This window comes from Parasteatoda tepidariorum, chromosome 3 (assembly GCF_043381705.1).
Source record: "Parasteatoda tepidariorum isolate YZ-2023 chromosome 3, CAS_Ptep_4.0, whole genome shotgun sequence".
Classification (NCBI taxonomy): domain Eukaryota; kingdom Metazoa; phylum Arthropoda; class Arachnida; order Araneae; family Theridiidae; genus Parasteatoda; species Parasteatoda tepidariorum.
The window spans coordinates 57,396,730-57,422,635 of NC_092206.1; the positions used below are offsets into that span (position 1 = coordinate 57,396,730).

The 25,906-nt window shown below is 26.4% G+C and overlaps 1 protein-coding gene across 3 annotated transcripts in view; it reads right to left on the reverse strand.

Moving 5' to 3' along the window:
• The window catches only part of LOC107446980 (tRNA (34-2'-O)-methyltransferase regulator WDR6), a 68,973-nt gene that overhangs the window by 35,788 nt on the left and 7,279 nt on the right, over nucleotides 1–25,906 (reverse strand). For all 3 annotated transcript variants that reach the window (XM_071178678.1, XM_016061785.4, XM_016061777.4), the window contains 12 exons: nucleotides 23,752–23,827; nucleotides 21,236–21,412; nucleotides 20,145–20,292; nucleotides 17,671–17,895; nucleotides 11,194–11,256; nucleotides 10,256–10,324; nucleotides 8,507–8,590; nucleotides 6,746–6,838; nucleotides 3,510–3,583; nucleotides 1,966–2,120; nucleotides 1,766–1,881; nucleotides 854–1,051 (listed from right to left, as the gene is read on the reverse strand). In XM_071178678.1, the coding sequence (XP_071034779.1) occupies nucleotides 854–1,051; nucleotides 1,766–1,881; nucleotides 1,966–2,120; nucleotides 3,510–3,583; nucleotides 6,746–6,838; nucleotides 8,507–8,590; nucleotides 10,256–10,324; nucleotides 11,194–11,256; nucleotides 17,671–17,895; nucleotides 20,145–20,292; nucleotides 21,236–21,412; nucleotides 23,752–23,827 (1,478 nt within the window). The remainder of the gene's footprint in view (nucleotides 1–853; nucleotides 1,052–1,765; nucleotides 1,882–1,965; nucleotides 2,121–3,509; nucleotides 3,584–6,745; nucleotides 6,839–8,506; nucleotides 8,591–10,255; nucleotides 10,325–11,193; nucleotides 11,257–17,670; nucleotides 17,896–20,144; nucleotides 20,293–21,235; nucleotides 21,413–23,751; nucleotides 23,828–25,906) is intronic.

The following is a 25,906-nucleotide window of genomic DNA, read 5'->3' on the forward strand; positions in this document are numbered from 1 at the left end:
CATTACATACTCCGAGTAACCCAGTTAAACGCTGTTACGAATTAAGTCAGAAGCAAAGCAAAATAAGTACAGTAGAGAACCGATTATCTGGAACGATCGGGACCATCGCGATTCCGGATAACTGATTTTTCCGGTTTTTTGAATCGTTACAAAATGCAGTTTTCTTTAATGTTTATAAAACGAAACTAAAAAATTATTTTGAAATAGTTTTAGAAATAATAAAAAATGATAAATAATAATAGACTTAAGTTTAAATAAGGAAAGAAATTATGTACAGGCTTATATATGTTATTAATGTTATTATTAACATTAATAACATATATAAGCTATTTGTGCTTATGTGAGATTTGTCTACAAACGGCTTTTGATCCGTCCTCTATATCAGCTCTTTCGTCAACTCGATACGCCGTACGCTCTATATAACAAAATGGGCTTAAAATCTAGCAGGAAAAAATAATTTTTTTAATGGAAGAAAATTAATTTCCGGTTCCGAATTTCATTCCGGTTATCTGGTTTTCCGATTTCCGGATAAGAGGTTCTGCACTGTATTAAAGAAAAACTTGGATACCTTCAGAGTCATAATATTCATATTTATTTTTTAATAAAAAGGTGAATCTCAAATAAATGACATACAAAATGCGCTTAAACCAAGTTACCAAAAAAAAAATATAAAAAATAACTAATAAACATAAAATCTGATTTTTGCAAAATAAAATTAAAGGCAATTATTGAAAAAAATCTTTTTTTTAAAAAATAGAAGATCAAAGCAATTTAAAGATTGCATGGATTTCACTTTTTGAGTGTTCTGTTAGAGAATTTAATTTCTTAAAAACAAAAAAAGGCATTAACAAACCATCTCATTATTTTCATCTAATTCAACAGAATAACTATATGCAGACACACTGCCACCTCTATCGCCAACAACCAAGAATGTATCTGAGCTGATATGCAATGCTGTTGTTGACCACCAATGACCTTTACATTTTGGAAGAAAAAATTTTTGCAAACACTGAACTTCAAATTCCTCCTCATAGGATACTCTCCATAGAGTCTGTAAATACATGTAAATAAAATATAATTGCTCTAACTGTTACATTTAATTGCTGTAAAAATTATAAATAAATAATCTTGCCATTATATTCATGTGTTATCAGATATTTCATAAACAAAATATACAGGGTGCGTAGCCAAATTATTTAACAAAAAATAAGCACCTCTGAAGCACTTTTCAAGCACTCAAAAAATATTTTTAAGCACTTTAAAAAAATATCATAGTTATGCAGGGTTGGAAAGTTTTTGACAATTGACGGTTTTTGTTTGAACCATCATGTCAAAAAAACAAAACCAAAAAAAACCATTTGGCACTGTTTTTAACAATTGTCACAAATCATGAAATTTTGAATCATGTAAAGCAAATGGCGTTTTCATATGCTACGGACTGACAATACGCGTAAATAGATTGGGGTTGAATTAATTTAGAAAATGTTGAATAGAACAATGTGAACTGTGTTTCTTTTTCTTTTTTTTCGCATAATTCGAAGCAAAAATCAACATAGTATAGGAAAAATCTCATTTTGAAACATGGAAAATTAAGCACTTTTTAAAAACACCCAATGAAAAAAGCAGCTTTAAGGGCTTTTAAAAAACGAAAATTGAAAATAAGCACCTTTAAGCATTTTTTAAAAACGCTATGCACCCTGATAAACTATATTAAGTTAACATTTTATTAGTATTAATAATAGTATTACTAATAAACAACAAATACCAAATGTCCTTCTGTTCCACATGAAAGAAGAGCATCACCTGTTTTGCTGCACCAATGCAAAGAGCATATCATACTATCATGTGCTTGTAATTTCTTGTACCTTTTATCACTTAGCTCTAAAAAATTTTGGAAAAAAATATACATAACTGAAGATGCCATACAATATGAAAGTAATATTAGTACTGGAAAAAAATTATTACCTTGCCTGTGTATTAGAATTAGTTCACCATCGAATGTACCTAAGGCTATATAGGAACTACCACTTGATATCGACATAATACAATAATTAGTAATAGAATAATCAAGAAAAACATCGTCCCACATTTTTGTTTTCAGATTGTACTTAGATAATTTTCTGCAAAATATTTTCATAGATTTTAAGGGAAGATTAAAACAAATTTGTATGTCAAAATATTAAAATATAAATAATATGTAACTGCTGTTTTAAAATTTTTTTTAAAAATGCACTTCATAGATAAAACATCAGAAAATTGTGTCATAATATTTGTGGTTAGGGAAAATAGTAAGAATGGGGTATAAGAAAATGTTAGGAAAATGTAGAATTACACTTGCAAAAAAATCAGTAGGAGAAATAAGCACTCATTAACTATGTTACACATTGTCAGAAATAGAAAAGGAAATGACATCACATAAAAAATTTTTTTCTCTATATCTCACACATGCTGACAAAATGTTTCTTCAACATAATATGCATTAATTAATCTAAATATAACGTTAAAAAAATTGTATACAGGTGATGAAAAAAAACATAATAGAAAGAGGCCAATTATGAGCAAAATTTTAAGAATATGCATAATACTCATATCCATCTCAATGACTCATTCATTATAAATATTAACGACTCATTTCATAAATATTAAGACATTTCTGGCAGTAGCATTTAAGCAATCTGTGATATCAAAAGTTGCTATTATTTTTTCATAGTTTAGATAATGCTTTCAAAAAACATAATTTTGTTTTATTATTGATAATTAGTTTAAAAATAAATTTATTCCCTTTTTCAACCACTTAAAATTTACAGACATCTTTGTTGTAATTTGTTATTCTGAATTTAGTAAATCTGGATAAATTTTATTATATTAATTTTGAACTGAATTCAATGTTCATAAATTTTTTTCTGTTTAGTTATTTAGATACTTCACATATGGATTTATTTCTTAGTTACAATTATTCATATTAATTATCTTATTAATATTAATTTCATATATTTCAAATTTTTAAATAACATGCATTTACTGTGTTTAATTTTTATCTTCCTTAAAATTGTAAATTCTATTTTTGCAATACATAGTTTTGGAAGCCTTTATTTTTAGAATAACACACAACATCTGTTTGCACGGGTTACAGACAGCTGGTGTGTACAAATTTCTTAGTAACAATTATTCATATTAATTATGTTATTAATATTAATTTCAGATATTTCAAATTTTTTAATAACATACATTTATTGTGCTCAATTTTTATCTTCCTTAAAATTGTAAATTCTATTTTTGCTATACATAGTTTTGGAAACCTTATTTTTAGAATAATACACACCACCTGTTTGCACGGGCTGCAGACAAATAATGATTTATGAAGATGGAGCTGCAGATTGACTTATTTCTGCCCCTCCGGGCATATCAGATCCTTTTTATTTCATTATGGGCTTAATTGAAAATGCACATACATAAAGAGGTGAAATTTCACTAAGAAAGAATGAAAAAGAAAATCAAAAAATACTCACTCAGTCCCCATATAAATTAAAATAGATTCATCATCCCCTTCTGTGTACAATGAGCATAATCTAGGAAAAATGCACTGAAAAAAAAAAAATTCTATAAAAATACAAACAATAGTCAGACATACATAAATTGAAATCTAGTAAATATAAAATCACAGAAGATTATGTTAAGCATATGGAGATACAGTGAAACCTCCAGCAAAGATCACCCCTGCGTAACGATCTCCTCTATTAATGACTAGTTTAGGTAAGCAAGAATTTTTTCGTAGACTTTGTGTGGAAGAAAACCTCAAAGAGAGACTATCAAAACATCCCGCAGCAACCGGACAATCCTTTGCACCAAATGCGGAAAAGGTTCATTAAGAAAACATGGAAAAAAAATCAAAACAAAAAATTTTAACAAAACAAATAAGTAGATTAAAATGTATTCAAGATATTTGTGTTAGGCTCTTATTTAGAGACCTCTTTTTGGCAATCTCTGAAAGATTCATCTACAAATTCATGTTGCAATCAGAGTACACTAGAGAAAATGTTATCAATGTTTTAATTTTAGAGATGAAAGTTATATTTTTTAAAAAAAAATGATTTTACAAAGAAAATTATTTAACAAAAAGAAAATATTTTAGAAAAAACTGAGCCTCTCAAACAAACACGCTTTAAAGCTAACTAATTTATATGAAATACAATTAAATCGAACAAAAACATAATTCTTTACTTATTTACTTATTATAACAGTTTGCTCTCTATGATAATTAGTAAATTTGTTTTTACACATAATTATATCAGTAGGGATCATTTTTATTGACCCTAAAGTTTATTCATCAATCCGGTTCTTAAAATGTCAACCCAAGTGGCATTTCTGCCCCAAGAAAGTGATGGTGGCTAAAATGAAAATAGTTTGCGAAAAATCATGTATCGTCGATGACATTTTGAAGCCAATGAAGGTAACCTCTAAGAATGACTAACCAATATATTGTGGAGCCGAGAGTGGTTGCTCTCGAGAGGTTTCACTGTATCAATAAAAAACTGAAGCATTCAGTAATTTGAAAGATATTTCCATGTTTTTTTTCTCAATTACGAAAATATTTAAATATTTTTTAAATGCTGTTGATTATTTCTTATTAATTATGTAAAAAAATTTAAAAAAAGAAAAGAAAAAGAAATTTGAAAACACAGACCTTAAAAAAACAATTTTCCAATTCTTATATTAAACAAAAATTTATTTTGAAGAGAAAAAAAAACAAAAATTCATAAAAATAAAAGGCCGGAAATATAAATTTACTAAATGTTTTATGATTGCTATTGCTTGCTTATCAGGCAAGGAGAGAATGTAATTTAATTAAAATCACATTTCAATACACTTTTTCTAGTAAAATAAAGTTGAAATATTATTTTTATACCACAAGTTAAATCTATAAGTTTCATATTTTCAGAAAAATTTTGAAATAACTTACCAAAACATATAATTTGATTAATTTGCTTGAAATTAGGTCTAAAAAAATGCAATGTATATTTAATGTAGAAATACAATATTATATTTATATATAAATCGTGGACTGTTGGAATGCATTTGAATAGATCAGAAAATATTAACTGGCTGTCAATTATTCTATTTATAAATATACATAAGATAAGATTACTTACAATAAATTACATCTAATGATTATGAAAACATTAATTAATTATTAACAATTCTTTTAATATAAGTTACACCTTTTTACTAACTAAATACTGTTTGCAATTTAATCACAAAATAAACAATGCACAAATAATAACATATGAATTGTACCAACATTGTAAATAATATTATTATCATCTATTTGTTAAAATTCATATTTAATATATTCATATTAAAATTGATATTCATAAAAGATAAATAAGATAATAAATTTGTATAAATAAATAGTAGTACTCTCCTATATACCAACTGGAATATCACAGTTAAATTTTATATTTTATTTTATAAGATTTTATTCAATAAATAAGATTCAAAAATTTTAATAATTACAGATAGTCAACAAAATACTACATTTTGTTGAACCATACTATCAAAAATTTTATTGCAAGCAGGTTCTAAAATCAATCATGGCTTTGTGCTGACTTTTAAATTAAAGGGCCAAGTGAAAAAGCTGCGCATTTTTAAACTTTTGATTAAGAATTTACCTCTCTGTTTTTACTGAATCAGAATATATCTGGTTTGAAAATGATAAACAATCAAAATAATGAATAGAAACTAGTATTATTAAACTTTGAAACAATAATGAAGCAAAGTAACCTATTTTAAAATTAAATATATTAAAATTAAATGTTAGAGTAATAAATTTAATATTATTAAAACCATTTTGGAGTACTGAATTTGATTCCATTGACAGTTAAAAAAAAATTATAAAACAAATTGGCAGCAAAATCATGTCAAATTAATAAATATCATAAAATTAAAATTAAGAAAAGCATAAATAATTTAGTAATAAAAGTAAGCTAATTGTACTTTGGTAAATATTAAATACACATCAAAAAACTTTATTTTACTTCAATATTACTCTAACTTTGAATTAATTCCTTAAAAATAGAAGATAATAAATTTAAGTAACTATGAAAAAAAATAATTAAACAAATCAACTTAACCCAGTAAAAGATGTGTCACAAAAAGCTGCTGACATGAAAGATATCACATATCCTAACACTTAAGATACTAATCCATAGTGTAATTCAGTTTAAAAATTTATTTCTATTTATATCCTTAAGTGAATAAAACTTCAGTTGTAAAGAATTAATTTCAAATATAAGTTAAAACCATATTAAAATTAGTATTCATAAAATTATTAATAAATCTCACAGTTGTAGCATATCAAATTTATACTAGCTATCTTTCTCTCTCACTCTCTTGCCATAATGCACTTTAAAAAATTTAATTAAAAATATAATTATATATTTAAGAATAAGCATGAAAAATGTAATTTTTTCAGGAATGTGAATTCTCACATACCCCATTTTTAATAAAATAAACCTTATCAAAAATGCAAATTTAAAGAAAACCTGGTATGGAAGGCAAAACACAGAAAGAAATTTAGCTTCTGAATGCAGCAAAGAATTTCATTCTCGCAAGTTAAAAACATTTTTTTTTTTTTTTGGTTTAATACACCCCACATGTTAATAAATTCTGCAAGCTAATGAAGAAATGCTTTTCCATAGGTTTTTATGTTGAAAATCAAAACAAACAAAAAAAATCATAAAAATACCTTATTTTTTTTTAGGCCCCTGTCAGGTGGAAGATGACTAACAGCATTGTCAGCATTTGGATTATTTAAGAGAGATTGGAATATGTTACTTTCCTGAAATAGAAAAGGATAAATTTTAAATATTAAAATGAAAAACATTAGAAAAAAAAGTTTATCGTATTCAGGTACTTTATCATATCATAATTATGAAAAAATTAAAAAAAATTTAAAATTTTGAATGCTTATAAATAGTATTATAATGAAATTTTAAAGCTAAAATACAGAAAGAAAATAGACTTAGGCGAAGGCATTTAACTCAATTTATGGACATTTTAAAGAACCTGATATCATCAAAAGTATAAAAATTTAAAATATGAGCTGCTCATATTGCTAGAATGGAAGGAGAAAAAAAACCAGGAAAAAAAATTTGTGTGCCAAAGCCTTCACAAGTCGGAAAAGTGGAAGGCCAAACAATGATGGCTCAATTCTATGAAATCAGAATAGGTTTTGGAGTGAATGGGGTAAAAAAGTGACACTCCAGGTCAAAATAGAGGTTGTCCTGAAGGAATCTTTAACAAAAAGCCTTGATGCACCCTGGCTGTGATACCAAATATAATGATGAAAAGGATTTGGAAAGGATTAGGCAAAAGAATTTGGCTCAAAGAAAATTATTTTTGTGTATTATATTTGAAATATGGATTCAAAAATCTGATAAAATATTAAAACAGTCAAAGAACTTTAACATTCGAGAAATTTTAAACATTCAGTAAAATTCTTCCATTAAAATAATTAAAAATTAAATTTAAATTATGTAAATACTTTGTAAAATTTTAAGAGAGAAACTCCTAATTTCCTCCCATTTGAAATAGTTAGAAAATTCTTTATCTTAATTCTCAATTATCATGAAGTATTTTTCCAACTGAGTCTAGCAAAATGATTAAGAAATGGCATCAATTGACTTATTATTTTAATCTCCTTAGAATAAAAATATTCTTTTCATTAAAAGGCTAATAAAATTATTTAAGAAATGACAAATTAAATTGTAAACAATTGAAAACAATTACAAAATATTTTTACACATAATTTTATACATTTTATATCCGGCTAGGTTTTACACAAGGCCATTTTACATAAATGTCAAAAGTAATAAAATCTCTAAAATATTATATTAGTGGATATAAAACTGTTCAAAAGTTTAATTTTTACGCTTGTTATTAGATTTTAAAAATACATAAATTTAATTTTTATCCATAGAAGCTGCAGTACAAACCTGTTGTTAATATCTTTTGAAACTTATTAAAAAAAAATTCCTCTTAAAAAAAAAAAAAAAAAAAAAAACTGGAAAGTATGATGGATATGTATAAGCTTAAATAGATATGCATATGCCTAAATCGTCTGTTAACGATGAGATATAGGCATTATTAAAATTTTATTGACTAATAAAAGTATATGATGAGTGTTTTTAATTCCAGCATTTTTAAATAATATCCCTTTTTTATTTATAGCCTAAATAACAACAACTGACATTAATAACTTATTTCAGTTCAACTAAAAATTTATAATGAAAACTCACTTCAATGCTCTTGAAAATGAGATGTTACGCAAGAATTAGAAAGAACAATACTGAGAAAATTAAGAAATTGTTATAGTTCCAAAATTATATAAGAAAAAATGAATTCCAACCTAACCTGTCTAAAAATATTAAATGAAATACTGTAAAAACTATTTCATAATTGACGGTTACAGCAGTACAGTTTTGAACAAAGTTTCAAAAATACTTACTTGTGATAACTGTGAAATCAGATTTGATTGAAGGGCTTGAGATACACCCCAAATATATACACCACCATCACTTCCACCAGTAAACTATTAATAAAAAACAAATGTTATTAAAAATTATAAAAATATACATCTATTAAAAATATTATTTCTATGTTTAATAGTTAAATATTTTTATTGTTTTATTTTTATTATTTTATAACTTTCTAAAACTTGGTATTAAATTGAAAATACTAATAAAAGGCTGAGAATATAATTTCAAAATGTTATGTAAATAGCAAAAGCACAGCAAACAATATTAAAATCAACTACTTAAAATAGATTTTTAACTAAGTGACACATGAGGGTCTTCATGAATTCACAGTAATCATTATGACATGACTAGATGCACACCAGTAAGCTCTGAACTACCTCAATGGGGGCTAACTTTTGCCAACTGTAGTACCTTTTGAGCTGTAGTATCTTTGTATTACAATCTCTTAAAATGGATGAAAACATTAAAAATAATACAAATTGTGTGCATAGGGTCATTTGTTTTACAAATGCACAAAATGCTTGGCAGAATATATATGATAATAGTGCAATGAACAATGCTATAATTTAATGAACAATGATATAACTATAATTTCATTATTATATGACATGTTTAACGAAGAAAAATCCGGATTGCACAACAAAATTCAGAAGGGAAGGTAATCACATATAACAGATAGGTTGAGATGATTTAGAGTTCACAAATGATAAAGACCTCAAAGTGATAATCTTGCTTAAATGCTTGGCAACAAAAGAACTTAATATTGGAATTTAAAAAAATGGTCCTACATTACAGTAAGTTTCTGAACAGCTATGACAACTATATTAAAAAAAACTATAATGTACTATGACCTTAAAATTTTTAGAAATCATTTAAAACTGTACACTTAGAAATTATTGCGATTGAAAATTTATAAACTTTTATTGATAAATTATAAAATACAATACAAAAAAAATGGATTCCCTTTTTAAATTATTATTTTTATTTTTAAAATGTTTATTATTTTTATTATGACTGATTATTTATTTATTTTCCTTATTTAAGCAATGATGATAAATGAGGTATTGAGATTTTAATTGTCAATAACTTGAAACTTCTACCACTCAATTCAAATGACAATTTCTCTTTTTATACTCTAATTACATGCTAAGCACAAAAGAATGCTGGGAAAATATGACACAATAAACAATTGAAAAGTTCATTTATAATATTTGCACAACAAATTTAAGATAATTGAAGTCTACAAGTGTCTATCTTTAAAATTCTGAATTACAAATTTCCCTAAAAATCCCAGTTTAAAATATGTAAGTCAAAAAAGAAAATAATTAAAATAATGAATTAAAAAATTAAGTAACATTATATAGTCAAAAGAAAATCTGCAAATTGTTTTCTCATATCCATATCAATCCGAAAAATTTTAAAAATACAAATAACTTGCATGAATATAAAATTATCCCAGATTCTATGTAAAGCTTAAAACTTCATATTTCCTCAACTTACTTCATTGTTTTCTATGCTATACATACTTTTTGATGAGCATTAAAAATGAAAATAGTATAGCCAGAATAAAAAGCTGGTGAAAATAACATTAATTTTTCACTCCTAATACATGTTAGACAGATGTGCAAAAAGAACATAAATAGAAAAGTATTTTCATTACCAAGTTAAAACACATAACATATAAATACAAAATGCAAATTGAGAGTAAGAAATCTTACAGCAAATATGTTTTCTTGGTTTAGATTATTATCTTGAACAGTGGTTTCAATGCACCAAATGCTTCCATTCTATTAAAATATATAAATATACATATACATGTAATTTATTTAAAATAATAATTAAAATATCAAAAATGAAAATGGAAAAGAAATGCCAATTTTATAAATAAAATATTAGTGGTGAATGCAATTTTTAAACTAGCTGTTTAAAAATGTTTGTTTGTAATGTAATGTTATCAACTTTTCCCAAACAATAAAAAGTTCACAGTTTTTGGACAGATAGTTGCTGTAACAAATATTAGAATTAGCAGCATATTTTGAATTTAGCAGCATAACTTTAAGCAGCCTATACTTATTTAGAAATATATCCCATGTTTTGCCAATTTCAATCATTTTTTTTCCTTCATTTTCTTTGGTTCATTCAGAATTAAACATACAGATTTTGTATACCTATATCTTTTTATTCGTAATAGGTTGATTCTCAATAAGAATTGATGGCTGATTGCATGGGATCACAAAGGGTTAGATTTCTTCCCGAAATTGATTTGAATATATTTTCAGGTAAACTATTTACATTTTAAGTTCAGAATCAATAGTGCCTTAGTGTTACACTTCCTGAATTTTTTTTTAATGTAATCATCGTCCATTGAACGTAAATAAGCAAATGATTTTTATAATACAATTTTTTTTTAATTCATTTATCATTGCATAAGATGCCCAATGTTATATAATATATTATTGATTGGTGCTAACTATTAATTTTTAAAAAAAGCTTATAAGAAAAATTATTATTAAAAAAAACCTACACTAAACAAATCCAAATTTTGTAAATGTAAAGAGCTTTACTATAAGTGGAAGCTAAAACAATAAAATAATGAAATGCACATTAAACCAAGAGAGCTGGAAAAAAAAAACTTTAGCAAAAGATTTCAATGAACCTTGTGTCCTTTGAACTTCTTAAGTAATGTTCCTTCCAAACTCCAAACACAGATGAAAGAGTCCTAAAAATAGGAGAGAAAAAAAAATTTCAGCATAAAAAGTGAAACACAGATTAAGTGAGCTTTATTCATATTTTTTGACATAACTTTCTAAGTAATAAAATTTTTTACATGGTAAAAACCCATTATAATGGCAATTCACATTAACAGATTTGTAGTTATAGCAAGTTTGTCATTGATAGCAAATACATGCTTCCATGTTAAAATAGCAATAAAAAAGACTAAAATGAAACAGGAATAAAGATCCCTTGTTTCCTTTCATTTTGAACAGCTACACTAAACTTCAAAATTCCAGAGCCTTTACTCTCCTTAAACGTCTTCCATGACCACAATGAACTATAACAGGAATGCTTTACTTTTTTTAACACTAAACTTCAACTCAAACAAGTTAGTAACACGAAGTTGTTAAAGCCTTACAAGTTTTTGCTATAAGCAACAACAAAAATTAAATAAAGTGTAATAGCAATTGTCATCATTAATGCCACTGAATGCTATTTTTAATAGTACATCAAGAAGAGATATAAGGAAAATTTGCAGATACATGGTCTACTAAAGCATAAAGTAATAGAAACATTGCGTTTACGAAAAAAAATATTTGGATTAAATAAAATTGTACATAAGTTTTTTTTATTTTAATGCGAAATATTTTTTTATTCTAATAATTTGAGCAAGATTCTTGCATTTTGTTGGAAAAAACATGATTTATTTCTTTTTTTTGCAAATCATTATTACATAAAAAAAAAACTTAAAATTTTGAAATCCATAGCAGTAACTACCTAAAAAAAAAGATCTACAGCGAAATTACTCATATTAAAAAATAATTAAAAATTGTGAAATCCATAACAGTAACTACCGGGGAAAAAAAGATGCACTTTAAAATTACACGAATCAGATCAGACTTTTCAAAAAGGGGTTGCTAAATTAGTGTTTTGTTTCGGGATTCGGTTGTTGTAATAATACAGTATTAAAAATATTGGATTTTAAAAACTAAATGGAAATCAATAACAATAACTGACAAAAAAATTCAATAAAATCATTGAGTTAAAAATTAAATATTCAAATGCATGATTGAAATTTTCCATATTGTCAGATATATATCAGGATGTTTAAAAATTATGTGAATTTCAATAGCTACCAGAAATATAATCAAAACACAACATGGATTTACGATACAATCGGCATAAAATAAGCACGCCAAAAAGTGATTATTTAAATGCACAATTCAAATTTTATGTGAAGAAATAATATGAACTGAGACATAACCGGAATTTAAAAAACCCTATGGAAATCAGTAGAGCTAGCAATAATTGCTGAAAAAATTTTGAAATTGTCGTATTAAAAAAGCATATTATGAAATATGTAATGATGAGATTCACACGTAATAAAAAAATTTTTAAAAAAACATTGAGAATTTTTTTTAATGTGCAAATTCGTAGCAATGACTGTCGAAAGAACGATTGAAACACCATATGGATTAACCATATCGGTGCAAATTGGGCATGTTAAAGAGTGATTTCTTGATTCCAAGATTTGAACTTTGCACGACGTAATAATATCAGCATTTATTAAAAACAATCAAGAGCCTTGTGGCAGAATTTTTTCAGTCTTTCTGCGATAAACTTCCCTAGCACTAATATTTGCTTTAAGATACCTTTAATTATAACAGTTACTAATTTAAAGTAACAGAAACGTTGTGTTTACAGAAGAAAGTATAGAAAAAAATTTATAAAAATTTTAATTGTAAAAGTAATATTTTTTTAATTCTAATATTATGGGCGATATTCTCGCATTTTGTAGGTGGAAAAATGCACTAAATTATTTCCTCTGTCGAATTTTGTAAATCATTACACAAATTAAAATTCGAAAATAATTTAAGAAATAATGAATTAAAATTTGTATATAAATTTACAAATCGCAAAATCTGTGCAGTCACGCCCAAAATATAGATCACGTATCTAGGGAGTAGGACTTTTTAAAAGAGAGATACTAAGATAAGTGTATGTAAAATATGGTGCTCTTTAAAGAAAAAAAAATTAAAGAAAGAACATAATTTATAGAACAAACTATCTTTTAAACTTTCGTGATTTCTGAATATTTTATTTTATATTGATTTAAAATTCTAGCTAAAGACAGTCATTACCGATTTCTTTAAAAATCTCAAATGAGAAGAAAAAAATCATGATCATTTGATAAGCAAGAAAGACATCCATGAAAAAAAATTCTACTGGGAAAAAAACATTCTTTTTTAAAATTATGCAAAAAGGAAAACCAAAATTTGTCCCTTCCCAAATGAAAAATCTTTCTGCAAAAACGCTGTAATGTTCTGCAACAATGTCGCCCCAATTCTGCCACGGGGATTAATACTATTTAAAATTTAACTTGTTTCACCATTTTGCTAAAATATGAATCGAAATCAGAAGGAAAAACATGTGTATCACAATCTTTAAGCTGTGCGATTTTATTTCTCCTCTACTCTGATTGAACATAAATTGGCAACCAGACACAGAAGCTGGTGTACTGAATAAGAATTCATGTTTTACTACACTCCATTCAAAACAAATGAATTGAAAAACAGGTGCAGTTACAATTCAAGTGATTTCCAGTGATTTTTCTGTTCCTTGGCTATCACTATGCTCAAAGGGGAATAGCAGAAACGACAGATGATTTGAAAAAAAAAATAGGAAAAAGTAGGAAATAGGAGGAAAAAAAAGGGAGTGGTTTGAAAATAATAGGAAATATAGGAGGTCTGAGATCCCTGATAACATAATCTCATTTTCTATATCAGGGCTTCTTAAACTTTTTTATATAGCGACCCCCTTCAAGCTTAGGAAATTTTAAACGACCCCCTCCTCCATATAATGAAATATATATTAACCGTAGATGTAGATGTAATATCGCACTATTTTACAATGTAAATAAAATAAGGATTAAAGAATACGTACCCATTCATTTCACATATATATAATTGGAAACGTTGACGGGATATCGGTCGTAATAAAACACAATAAATAGAATGACATAAAACTATATATATATTTATTCAATAGAAAAAATAAACTTTTGTAACAATTTTTTTATAAGAAAACATAAAACTATATCTATATATTCAATAGAAAAAATAAACTTTTGTAACAATTTTTTTAATAAAAACATATTATTAACATCAAACAATATTAATGTGACGGATGTGATTGTTTATTTTTACACAAATAATTAAATCTAGGCTCAATTTGAGTTAGTGCAGATCGTAATAAATTTTCAACGTTTATTAAAGTTGAACGGTATTTTGATTTTATGTAAGTTAATGTGGAAAAGGCTGATTCACATAAATATGTTGTACAAAATGGCAGTAATTTGTTCATTGCCATTTCCGATAGTAGGGGATATTCTGATTTGATTTCTATCCAAAATTCATGCACAGGCACTTGAGAAAATCTAAGTCGCAAGGTAGTATCACTTGTTAATTCGGCAAATTCTTCTTGTGCTTTTAAGTTTAAAAAATTAATTTCTTCCATTTCAATTGAAAATGGATTGCAAATCCATTGTTGTGTATCGATATCATTGGGAAAATACCTATGCATGTAAACTTCCATATCCTTCAAATGATTAACTATAATTTTTGTTATAGGAGTATCTTTTTTTGAAATATTGTTACTAATTATATACTCGTCAGTAAATGGAAACATTTCGAGCGATCCACTTTCCACTCTGTTCTTCCATATAAGAATTTTTTTAACAAAGGCCTCAAGTTTATTTTTTAACATAAACATATTAACGCAGACTCCCTGCATTGATAAATTCATATCATTGATTTTATCAAAAATATCTGCCAAATAGCATAGCTTGAGAAGCCATAAATTATCTTGAAAATAATCGGCCAAATTAGAATTTTGCTCTGTTAGAAATATAAGAACTTCATCTTTTAAAGTTAATAATCGTTTCAAACTTCGACCTCTTGATAGCCACCTAACTTCAGCATGTAGCAATAAACTTGTATAATCCGAATCCATATCAATGCACAAATTTTTAAACAATCGACTATTAAGTGCTCGACTTTTAATAAAGTTAATGATTTTGACTGCATCAAAAAACACAGTGTTTAATTCTGGTGCAATTTTTTTAACAACAAGTGCCTCTCGGTGAATCATACAATGTGTAAATGTAATATGATCATTTCCAGCTTTAACAAATGCTGTAAAACCAAGATCTTGTCCGGTCATTGCTGCAGCACCGTCCGTGCACACACCAACACAATTTTTCCAATTTAATCCTTCTTTTTCAAAAAACTCATTTACTTTTTTATATATATCTTTTCCACGAGTATGACCTTCCAGAGGACGACAAAACAGTATATCTTCATGAATGCTTCCCTCATAAATATATCTTACAAAAAGTAACAACTGTGCCATTTTTGAAATGTCTGTCGACTCGTCCAGTTGTATTGCAAACTTTGAGCTGTCTTTAAGCCTCATAAGAAGCTGTTGAAATTGATCATTGCTAATGTCTGAAATTCTTTTGGACACAGTGTCATTTGATAATGGAATTTTACTAATTTCAGCAGCATACTGTTTTCCATGAACAATTTCAGACATTCTTATAGCTGCAGGTAGTAAAAGTTGCTCTCCAATAGTAAAAGGCTTTTTCGTTTTTGCTATCAAATACGAAACTTCATACGATGCCAATAGATATTTATCATTCAAAGTAACATACTTCTCCAAAGTGTTCTTTTCTTTATTTGATGTTTGCAAAAGACGCTCAAAATATTCTATTGGCTTTTTTGATAACGTTGCATGTTTAGTATTCAAATGTCGTTGCAGTTTTGACGGTTTCATGCTTTCTGCAGCCAAAACTTCTTTGCAAATTAAGCACACTGGTTGTTCTTCATTGTTGTGAGAAGAGCATGTGAAGCCATACTGCAAATATGATTCGTCATATTTTCTTTTTTTTGTTTTGCTAGAAGTCGGATTTGAAGCACTGCAACTTGGTTGTGACGGCGTGGCAGACTTATTAGTTGGAATTTTAATTAGCCATTTATCCATGATGGTTAAATAATAATAAATAATTAAACAAAATGTAGTTGAACTTTAACGTAATAATTAAAAACACCAACTGAAAATTACACAGTAAATACACACATGTCACTACGAAGACAAAGCTGAGTCCAAACTGAAGTACAAACAGAAAAATAACTACACTCGAATCTTTACCAGTGCAATGACAACAAATTACGATCAGATCAACCCCGACGCATGGCGTGTTCAAAGTGTGCAGCGCACAAAGGCACCGTATCACAAAGACGCCGAAAAAGAAGCTTTCATTTAATTTTTTTTATTATTCTTTTATAAAAATAATATGCCGATTCGCCTAGCCTAGCTTGATTATGCTTCCGTATTGTATGTGTAAGCTGTAAGGCGACGCGGCGTCTGGGTACTTATAATCACTAAGTTATCTTGCAAACACTGACGCCGGCGGCCAGACATCAATGTCGAACGTTCAGTTGAAAATCGAGGAGCGCGTTGTATTTATTATTTTAAATGCTACTTCCATATTTTCATTTATAGGCCCTACATAACAGTTTTGCATTGCCACTTTTTTCAAAAAATAGTTATAATAAAACTACAATAGTATTTTGTATGATTTTTATTTGTATTTATATTTGTACGTAGTGTGTATACTAATTTTAAAATTTTATTTATAATGATTGAAAAGTATCAGATCTTTGCGACCCCCTTTCAGTAGTCTCGCGACCCCCCTGGGGGTCGCGACCCACAGTTTAAGAAGCCCTGCTCTATATGACACTAAGTGAGTAAATCCTAGACATGGCATTAAAAGAATTAAAAAGTAGAAAAAAAAACTCGAAAGAAATACTAAGATAGTAAAATAAATTTTATCTAACATGAGCATATTTTCGAATAAAAGGTCTGTTTTGCCTCTAGTTGAATTTTATCTAACATGAGCATATTTTTGAATAAAAGGTCTGTTTTGCCTCTAGTTGAAATATTTAAGAAAAAAAAATTTTGAATTAAATAATGAATACAGAACCACTAATGATTTTAACTGAAAATAAATAATTTAGAGTATTTAAAACAAAATGCTTTTTAGAGTGAATATAATATGAGCATATTTTTGAATAAAAGGTCTGTTTTGACTCTAGTTGAAATACTTAAGGGAAAAAAATGTTGAATTAAATAATAAATACAGAACCACTAACGATTTTAACTGAAAATAAGTCATTTAGAGTATTTAAAACAAAATGGTTTTTAGAGTGAGCTATAAAAAAGAACTAGAGGAATTAGCCAATAATTTACATATGCTCTTGCAACAATGAAAAACAATAATAAAAAACACTTCAGTTATATATATATTTTAATTATCAAGCACAGAACAATTGCTTCATAACATAAATATTTTACTTACCTCTCCTATACTTAGAATACAAGAATTTAAAATTAAAGATCTCCATACTCTTGATTCATGCGCATAAAGAACATAAATTGATTCAATAGTAGAGTTTCTCCAGAATTCAAGAGAAGAGGCAAATTGATCTTTACTGTGAACTTTCCAAACTCTTAAACTACGATCATCAGATGTAGAGCAAATGATTTTATGTTGTTCATTGTAGGTAACAGAGAAAATAACGCCCTAAAAATACAATAAGTTTTAATTATTTCTGCAACTATAAGCCTTTTATAAATATTTTAAGCTTTCCTGATAACTAGCAGCATAATAAGACAAATTTTCTTTGTATTGAAAAGTTTGATTTTCTTTATAACAATTTTGCTAGTGAGAAAATATTGTTAATGTTACTTATAAACTATTACAAAATATATTACACAACATCACACAATTTCGCTAATTTATAAAAATAATAACAAAATTTTGAGTCTCAATTAGAAACCTTATTATAATATTAATTGATTAAAAAAAATGAGTTTAAGGAATGTTCCTGAAAGTTAATTGACTCAAGATTCTGACTCTTTTAATAATCAGACTAATTAAAAGAAAATTTTAAAAATTGCTATTGAAATAATATAATTTGATTTTTTTTTTACATTTACTTTATATTAGAATACACTATAGGAGAATACACTCATTCACAATAAGACATATATCATAGATATAATTTGTGCTCCATCTATAATAATTGTTAGAAAAATATACATAGGAGGAAAAGGCTAGGTTGCATAGACATAATGTAAACCAGTTTTCCAGTGGTAGGTAAGACCCTTTCCTATACAAAGGAAAAAGCAACTTTATGGAGCATTGTAGCAAATGTACCTCTTGAAACAGGTTAGCATCCACTTCTTCTCCTAACTACCATTTAGAAATCAGTAGGTAAGATTATTAAACATCTCAAGGTGGTTGACTGCTGAAGTTGGGTGTGAGGAGGAATGATTTCTGTTTTCATTTATGATTGGTTTCTGCTTTTGTTTTCATTATTTATTAATACTGCATTTATTGTAATACAGTGGAGCATCGTTTATACGACGATCACTTATACGACGTTTACATTTATACGACGTTTTAGTGTGGTCCCAAATCATTCCTATTCATTTTAATGTAAAAATATATCGTTTATACGACGCACAGAATCGGTTATACGTCGGTTTTTAGATTTTGTTCACGTTTATTTAATTTTTTATTTTTTCTTGTGTATTTTAAAAAAGGGCGGAATTTGCCAACATGAATGATACAGAAAAGGGTGCCAACAAGAATGCTTGGATGACGACCGTAATTTTTACTAGATGACTGAAAAAACTAGACAATGTTATGAAGAGGCAAAAACGAAAAATTTTGCTATTCATCGACCAATGTCCAGCGCACCCATCGATACTAATTATTTTGGAAAATGTAAAAGCTCTCTTTTTTCCTGCAAATTGCACAAGTGCGCTTCAGCCATTAGATTTGGCCGTGATTAGAAATCTAAAATTGCATCATAGAAAGCAGTAAGTTCAACTCGCTATTCAAAGCATTGTAGAGACTAATAGCAAGAAAATATAATTAAAGGTAACATACATTCAAATTGCTCACTGCAATTTTTCTTCTTTGGTTATTTGTTTGTTTTGCTTTGTCTAATTTAGAAATTTATGTAAATCAACACGTTAAACATTAAAATTAACTGAAAACAGAGTTAGTTTCAGTTTTAGAAGTAAAAATCGATTATGCGACGTTATCGTTTATACGACGTTTTTAGGTGGTCCCTTCGGCGTCGTATAAACGATGCTCCACTGTATTTCTAAAGAATTAATTTCTATCAAAAATATTGGATATAACTGGTGGTCAAGACAGAACAGAAGAACTAAAATGATGGTATACTGGAAGCAATGTGACCAACTAACAACAGTTCAGATGGCATAGTTCCAGAATGACATTTTGACTCAAGCACGCATATGCTAAATGAGAATATTGCTCACCCTGTAAGTTATTTATCTGTTATAGCATCTCGTACTGAGCATTTTCAGCATTACTTGTGTTTTTGAAGAGCTGGACTTTTCTTTTTACTTTCAATATTCTTTGGTCTGTGGGCTAGTAAAGATCATTCTTTAGAGGTTATAAGCCAAGCCAAGTTATAATGGTTTCAGACAAGCAGACCATCTATGAAATAATAAAACACTTTTCTCACAAGATATAAAACAAAAATTTCTTGTGATTAACATATTTGTCAACCTTTACTAAGGTGAAAAGTATGACTCTTCTTGATTCTGAAACACAGCAGCAATTGAATAAAATTAAGAATTGACCAGTGTAAAAAAAAGGCTAAATATTCACTTTTTTATAACATTAGTTTTTATTTAAAAAGTATTAACTTTTCATAAATACTGTAGCCACCGATTTTAATTAGTTTGATTGAGAAATGCAATAACCAATCTTAAATCAAAAGTACAAAATACCTGATGTCCAGATAATTGGTGAAATGGCTCATTTCTGCTAACATCATTCTGATTAGAAAAGGGAGACCATATAAGAATTTTCTGAAAAACAGTTCCAACAGCAAGAACTAGTGAATGATATTCACAAGAAATAATTGATGCTGAATATCTGATCATGTCATTAAAGAAAAAGAAATATCTGCATTTTAAAAAAACATTAATTGTAAAAATAAAAAGTAGTAGTACCTCAATAAAAATAAAACAATTGATTTAAGACTAGTCTCTTGTACAATACAAAATATAAATAAAAAAAATAATTATTAAAATAATTTTCAAGTGCAAAAAAAAATAATAATCTAATGAATCAATGCAATTCTAGTTTTCTGTTTGTGTTTTCCGCCAAAACAGAAAAAAAAGAACTTTTTCTGTTTCGGCATTTCAGTCAATTAAGTTTGCGTTTGTTACTTAAACCAAAATAAATACTTGTTTGTGGCAGAAAAAGATTTTTCTTACTTACTAAAATGCAGACTGCATAATCAATTCAACATAATTTACAGATTCTGGTGTATTTTTTATCACAGTTTAAACGCAATTTAATTGGATTTTTAATGTTAAGAAAACTTTGCTTGCTGTACGGAAAAAAAAAAGAAAAAAAACTTACATCAAAATAATCAAACTGAGTATTATTCAACAATTGCTTTTGAATCAAAATCAAACTGAGCTTTAATTCAACAATTAAATATATAAAGTACAAAATTAAGTCAATTTCACTGATTAAATTTAAAAATATAATCTATCCTATCTGCATAATATAATTTAATATAATGAATTTGTATATAATTAGCTAACATTTGAATGTCGTTAATTAAGATGTCTTAGGTGGTATTTTAGATATCTTTGGTATCGCATCAGAAAAATTACAACTAAAATTAAGAAATAATGATCAAAAGAACTGAGCGTTCTTTGATTTTCTTTTAAACACATACATATAATTTTAAAATTATATAAAACTGCATGTGAATGAGTAAGGTATAATGCAATAGTTACTTAACTTTTTATCAATTTTCAATGTACTTATCATTCGAATTACAAAAATAAATGAAAAAGGATACAATATACAGTTTTCTGCACAATGATATGATTGTAGGATTTCCCCTGATTCATTTAATAAAATTAAGCAATTATGAGCAGTCAAAGCAGCAACAGTGTATTCTATTTCCTCTTTTTTACATATCCATTGCACATCTAGGATCCAATCTTTTAAATTTATGGCATGGGAATGGGTTAGACTAAAAGAAATTTTAAAAAAAAATAGAATTTAATAATAAATACTTTCAAAAGAAGGAAACATTTCAAACTTGCTTTTTTCGCTACCGTGTTTATCTTATAGCACAAACAGAATAATTTTTGGCAAGAAAATTTAAGATGAAAATAAATTGGATAAAATCAAAGTAAGCTTTGTAAAAGATTAATTTAAAATAATTTATGGTAAATATTTCCTTTAAGTAAAGATTCATGCGCTTTAGCAATAAAATAAATATCTGAAATAGTTGATTTTTAAAGACAAGCATGCTGCCACCTTAAGCAAGAAGGCGGTATACCACAAATTTTTTTGGTTTACCATTTTATTATGTTCTAATATTTGCAGTCAGAAAAACAAAAGTATTACTTAACACTTACACTAAACTCCTTATACTTATTTAAACAATAAGTATCACTCAATCTGACAATAGACAAAGTACCAGTTTTGGTATATGTGAAAATAACAGCGGTTTGCAAAAGTAACAACACAAATAAAGCATCTTTTTCTCTTAAAAAACTTGAATTTAGTTTATTATTACTCTCAAACTCCATAAATCAAAAATTTAACTATGAGAAGAATGTAATTAGGAACCATATTTACCTAGGTAAAAACAGAAATGTAAAAATATTGATATGTAATTGGTTTTTAAATATTTAAAGAGTGTAATGTATAGCAATTACTAAATAATTATTTTTTTTATTGCGACTGTTTTTCATCTGAATAATAAATAAAAACTATATGATCAGGAGTTAGCAAGACAAACAGCCAAAGTTAATGCCAAGGCAGCAAAATATTGCTAAACAAAGAATTTTAATAGTAACTGTGAAAATTTTCACCTTAAAAATTAAAAAACCTAAGACGATTTCTAATAAACTTACTTAAAATTGGTGAAAATCAGGTAAATGTTTAACACAAAGATTTCATTACGTAAACAGCTAAAACAAATCAATCGATAAATTTATCTAAAAATAACATAATAGATTCTATTGATTACAACAACTTGCTATTAAGATATGTGAAAAAATTATTGGGCATTGATATAGTGTTAAAGATAGAATTCTGTTGAAACATTCATCATTATTCCATCATTGTGAATGACTTTATATGGCAAAGTTTGATTTTTAACATTAATAATTTTTAATCAAATATTAACCAGAACATTTAGGAAAGGATTGGCCTCAAGTGATTGGCCATACTTGGGATTCAATCTAGAATATTAAAATATAAAAAATTATTTTATTAAAAAAACAATTTAAAAAAAATTTTCAATTTTGTATTAAATTCTTTTTAAAAAAACAATGAAAATCTTGAGATACTTAGAAAAATTATTATAAAAAAATTATTCTAATTTTTATCTACAACAAGAGACTCTTTAAATTAGCATTTGATTGCGTTTTAATCACAATGATATCTATAATACTGTCAATCAGGGATGGAAAATTCCCTTTGAGCAGGGATGTTACAGAGGGGGTCTACGGGAGAATTTAGATAATGTGAAGCAATAGAAAACATACTGGTCAACTTAAAAAATGAAGGAGGAAAAGTCCAGCATGTTTCCAAAGTTCAAAACAGTTACCCAATATCAAGACTCACCAAAATATAAATAATGAAAACAAAGCAGATTTAAAAAAATAAATGCAATATTTCCAACAACAACAACAAAAAAAGATAGAAAAGAAAATAAAGTTTCAAAACAAAAGAAAGAAAGAAACCAGCTAAAGGGAACAATGTTGGTATTAATTTTCTTTCCAATTTTCTAAGGCAACATTGCATTTCTTTTTTCAAATCTGTTTTATTTTCATCATTCACACTTTTGTGGGTCTATATAATGGGCCCTGCTTTCAAAGCTAGCAAAATGCTTATCTTTACCACCTTAATTTTTGAAGCCAATGATTTGGATAGAAAAGAATTTGAAAAGTAAAGGTTTAAAAGTTTTAAATGTAGGAAAAATATTTAGTTGTAAAGAGACCAGACAATAGAAAACAAAGAAGCTTTGTTATTTTTATTTTGAAACCAGTGCCAAAGGGAAGGGGAATGTGTGAAACAGATTTCCTCTTTATTTTTAATAAAGATTTAATAAATTTGTGTTAACTATATTTTAAAAAAAATTTAGGATATTATAACTACATTTTAAATATCCTTCTTATATTTGCAAACTTCATAAGTTTTCTCTCATTTATGAGTGTTTTAATAAATAATAAGCACATTTATAACTTAACTCATTAAATGTTCAAATTCAATATCAACTTAATTCAATAAATTTTATATCTTGACTTATTTTTTATATGAAAAACATCTCAAGAAATTAAAATACATCAACCAAACCTTATTTCAGCGTCGAGAATGAAGGATAGGACTCTGATATGCTTTGCACCAAATGCGAGGAATTTATGATTATCACCTAAAAAGTAATAAATCAAATTAATGTGAAAAAAACACATAAAAATTCATATGAAGTCATTGAAACAAAATAAAAACATAATTTAGGTTTTTTTTTCTTAAATCTCATAAAAAAAATTTAAAAAATTATATTATAAGTTTTTTTAATTTCTCAACCAGAAATATCAATAAACAATTATTTCCAAATAAGAACATGACAGGAAATAATAAAAATTCAATAACATATTATTTTAAACATAGAACAAAAAAAATTTCTTAAAACATGTTTTCTTAAACATTCATTTATACCTATAAATTGTATTAAAACTGACATAGTTATAATTGATGTAAAAAAAAAAAAAATTATTTTTATCCTTATTTTCTTTTAGAGTTTTGGATTTTGTGTTCTGAATAGAATGAAATAAAAAGATTTGATCTCAAATTTTTTTTACAATTTTCATATAATTTTTAATTTTGGTAAAGTCTTAATTTTCAGAAAAAATATTGAAGATTAATACCAAATATAGTGAATCAACCAGAAAATTAGTGACTATTCATTCAATAAAAAAATAAATTCATGACTATAAATACTATTCTATAAATACTATGACTATAAATATATTTCATGACTATAAATCAGGGTTTGTTGATTTAAATCAGCTTGATTTAAATCACGATTTAAATCATGATTTAAATCAAATGATTTTTTTAAAAAAATCATTGATTTAAATCAACTAATTTTTTTTGATACATATTGATTATAAAAGTTAAAAAACAGCGTTTTAAATTAATGATTCTTTTATTATTTTCTTTTCTTAGTTTCAAAATTTATTTTAAATAAATTGTTGCATTAATAAATTTTAGTTAACGAAATTACTTTCTTTCTTGGTGTGTGTTAAATTCCAACACATTGAAAATTACATTTTTAAAAATCTTTTGATTCTTGAGATTGAAAGCACAGATTAAAGTAAACATTTAATGCTGTCTTAATATAGACTTGCATAGCTGTAGAAAGTAATTATTAAACATGAATTTTTTCAAAAAATAATGTAAATATTGTTAATTAAAATTCTACCGTTTGAAAGAAAAAGCATGGAATTAAAATCTACATTATATTTATTGGTGGAAAATGTATATTTTTGAAGCTTTTTCAAAAGCATATTAAAAAGAAAATACCCAATTTGCCAAAAATAGAAAGAAAAGAAAAAGGCCAATAAATTCAGATATTTTTTTCCTGATATAGTGTCATTCTTCCCTTTCAAACTCTATTTGAAACAGTAGGGTTATTAACTGGTATTTTTGCTCATAATATGTTTACAGTATCTTTGACATCTGATTTTCTATAACGAAATTTTGTGGAAAAAAATTCCTATGAGTACATAGATTTTTTAAAAAAAAATATTTTTAGCTTAACGTATCTATTTTGATATAGAATTAAAAGTGAATATTTTAATATAAAAATATATAGATTAAATATTTATTTTTTGATGAATGACTACATTTATAAACACAATCTGTTACATTTATTTTGTCATTTTAAAAATCAAACGGAAAAAAAAGGAAATTTTAAATTAAGATTATGGTTTGCTAATTGAAACTCTGTTTGAATAGTTAAAGTACAGGGGTCTGTCCAAGTGAAATTTACTACCGTTTACCGGTACCTACACAACTTTAGGAAAAACGGTAGAACAATTCCACAAAATACTTTTTTCTCAACATTTTATTTTTGTGTCTCGTAAGAAAAGATAAATCCAAATTTTTAATTTTCAAAAATTATGTCTACATTTTCACAAAATAGTTATCTTTGAAAAACCTAGACAGACTACTAAAGTATTCTTTAAATTTTCTATTTGAACTAGTCCTTAAATTTCAATCATGCATTTGTTTCAAAATGGTTGCTATGCATTCAAAGCTATGTATTATAATGAAAAATTATTTTAGTAAGTTAAAATATTGTTCTAAATATTGTTATAATATAGTTTTATTATTAATTTTGATTAAGCATTTATAAAGTTTTTTTAATCATAAATTAAAGTTCTTACAGTGTATTTGAATAAAAATCAAAAAAATCTGATTTAAATCAAAAAAATCTGATTTTTTT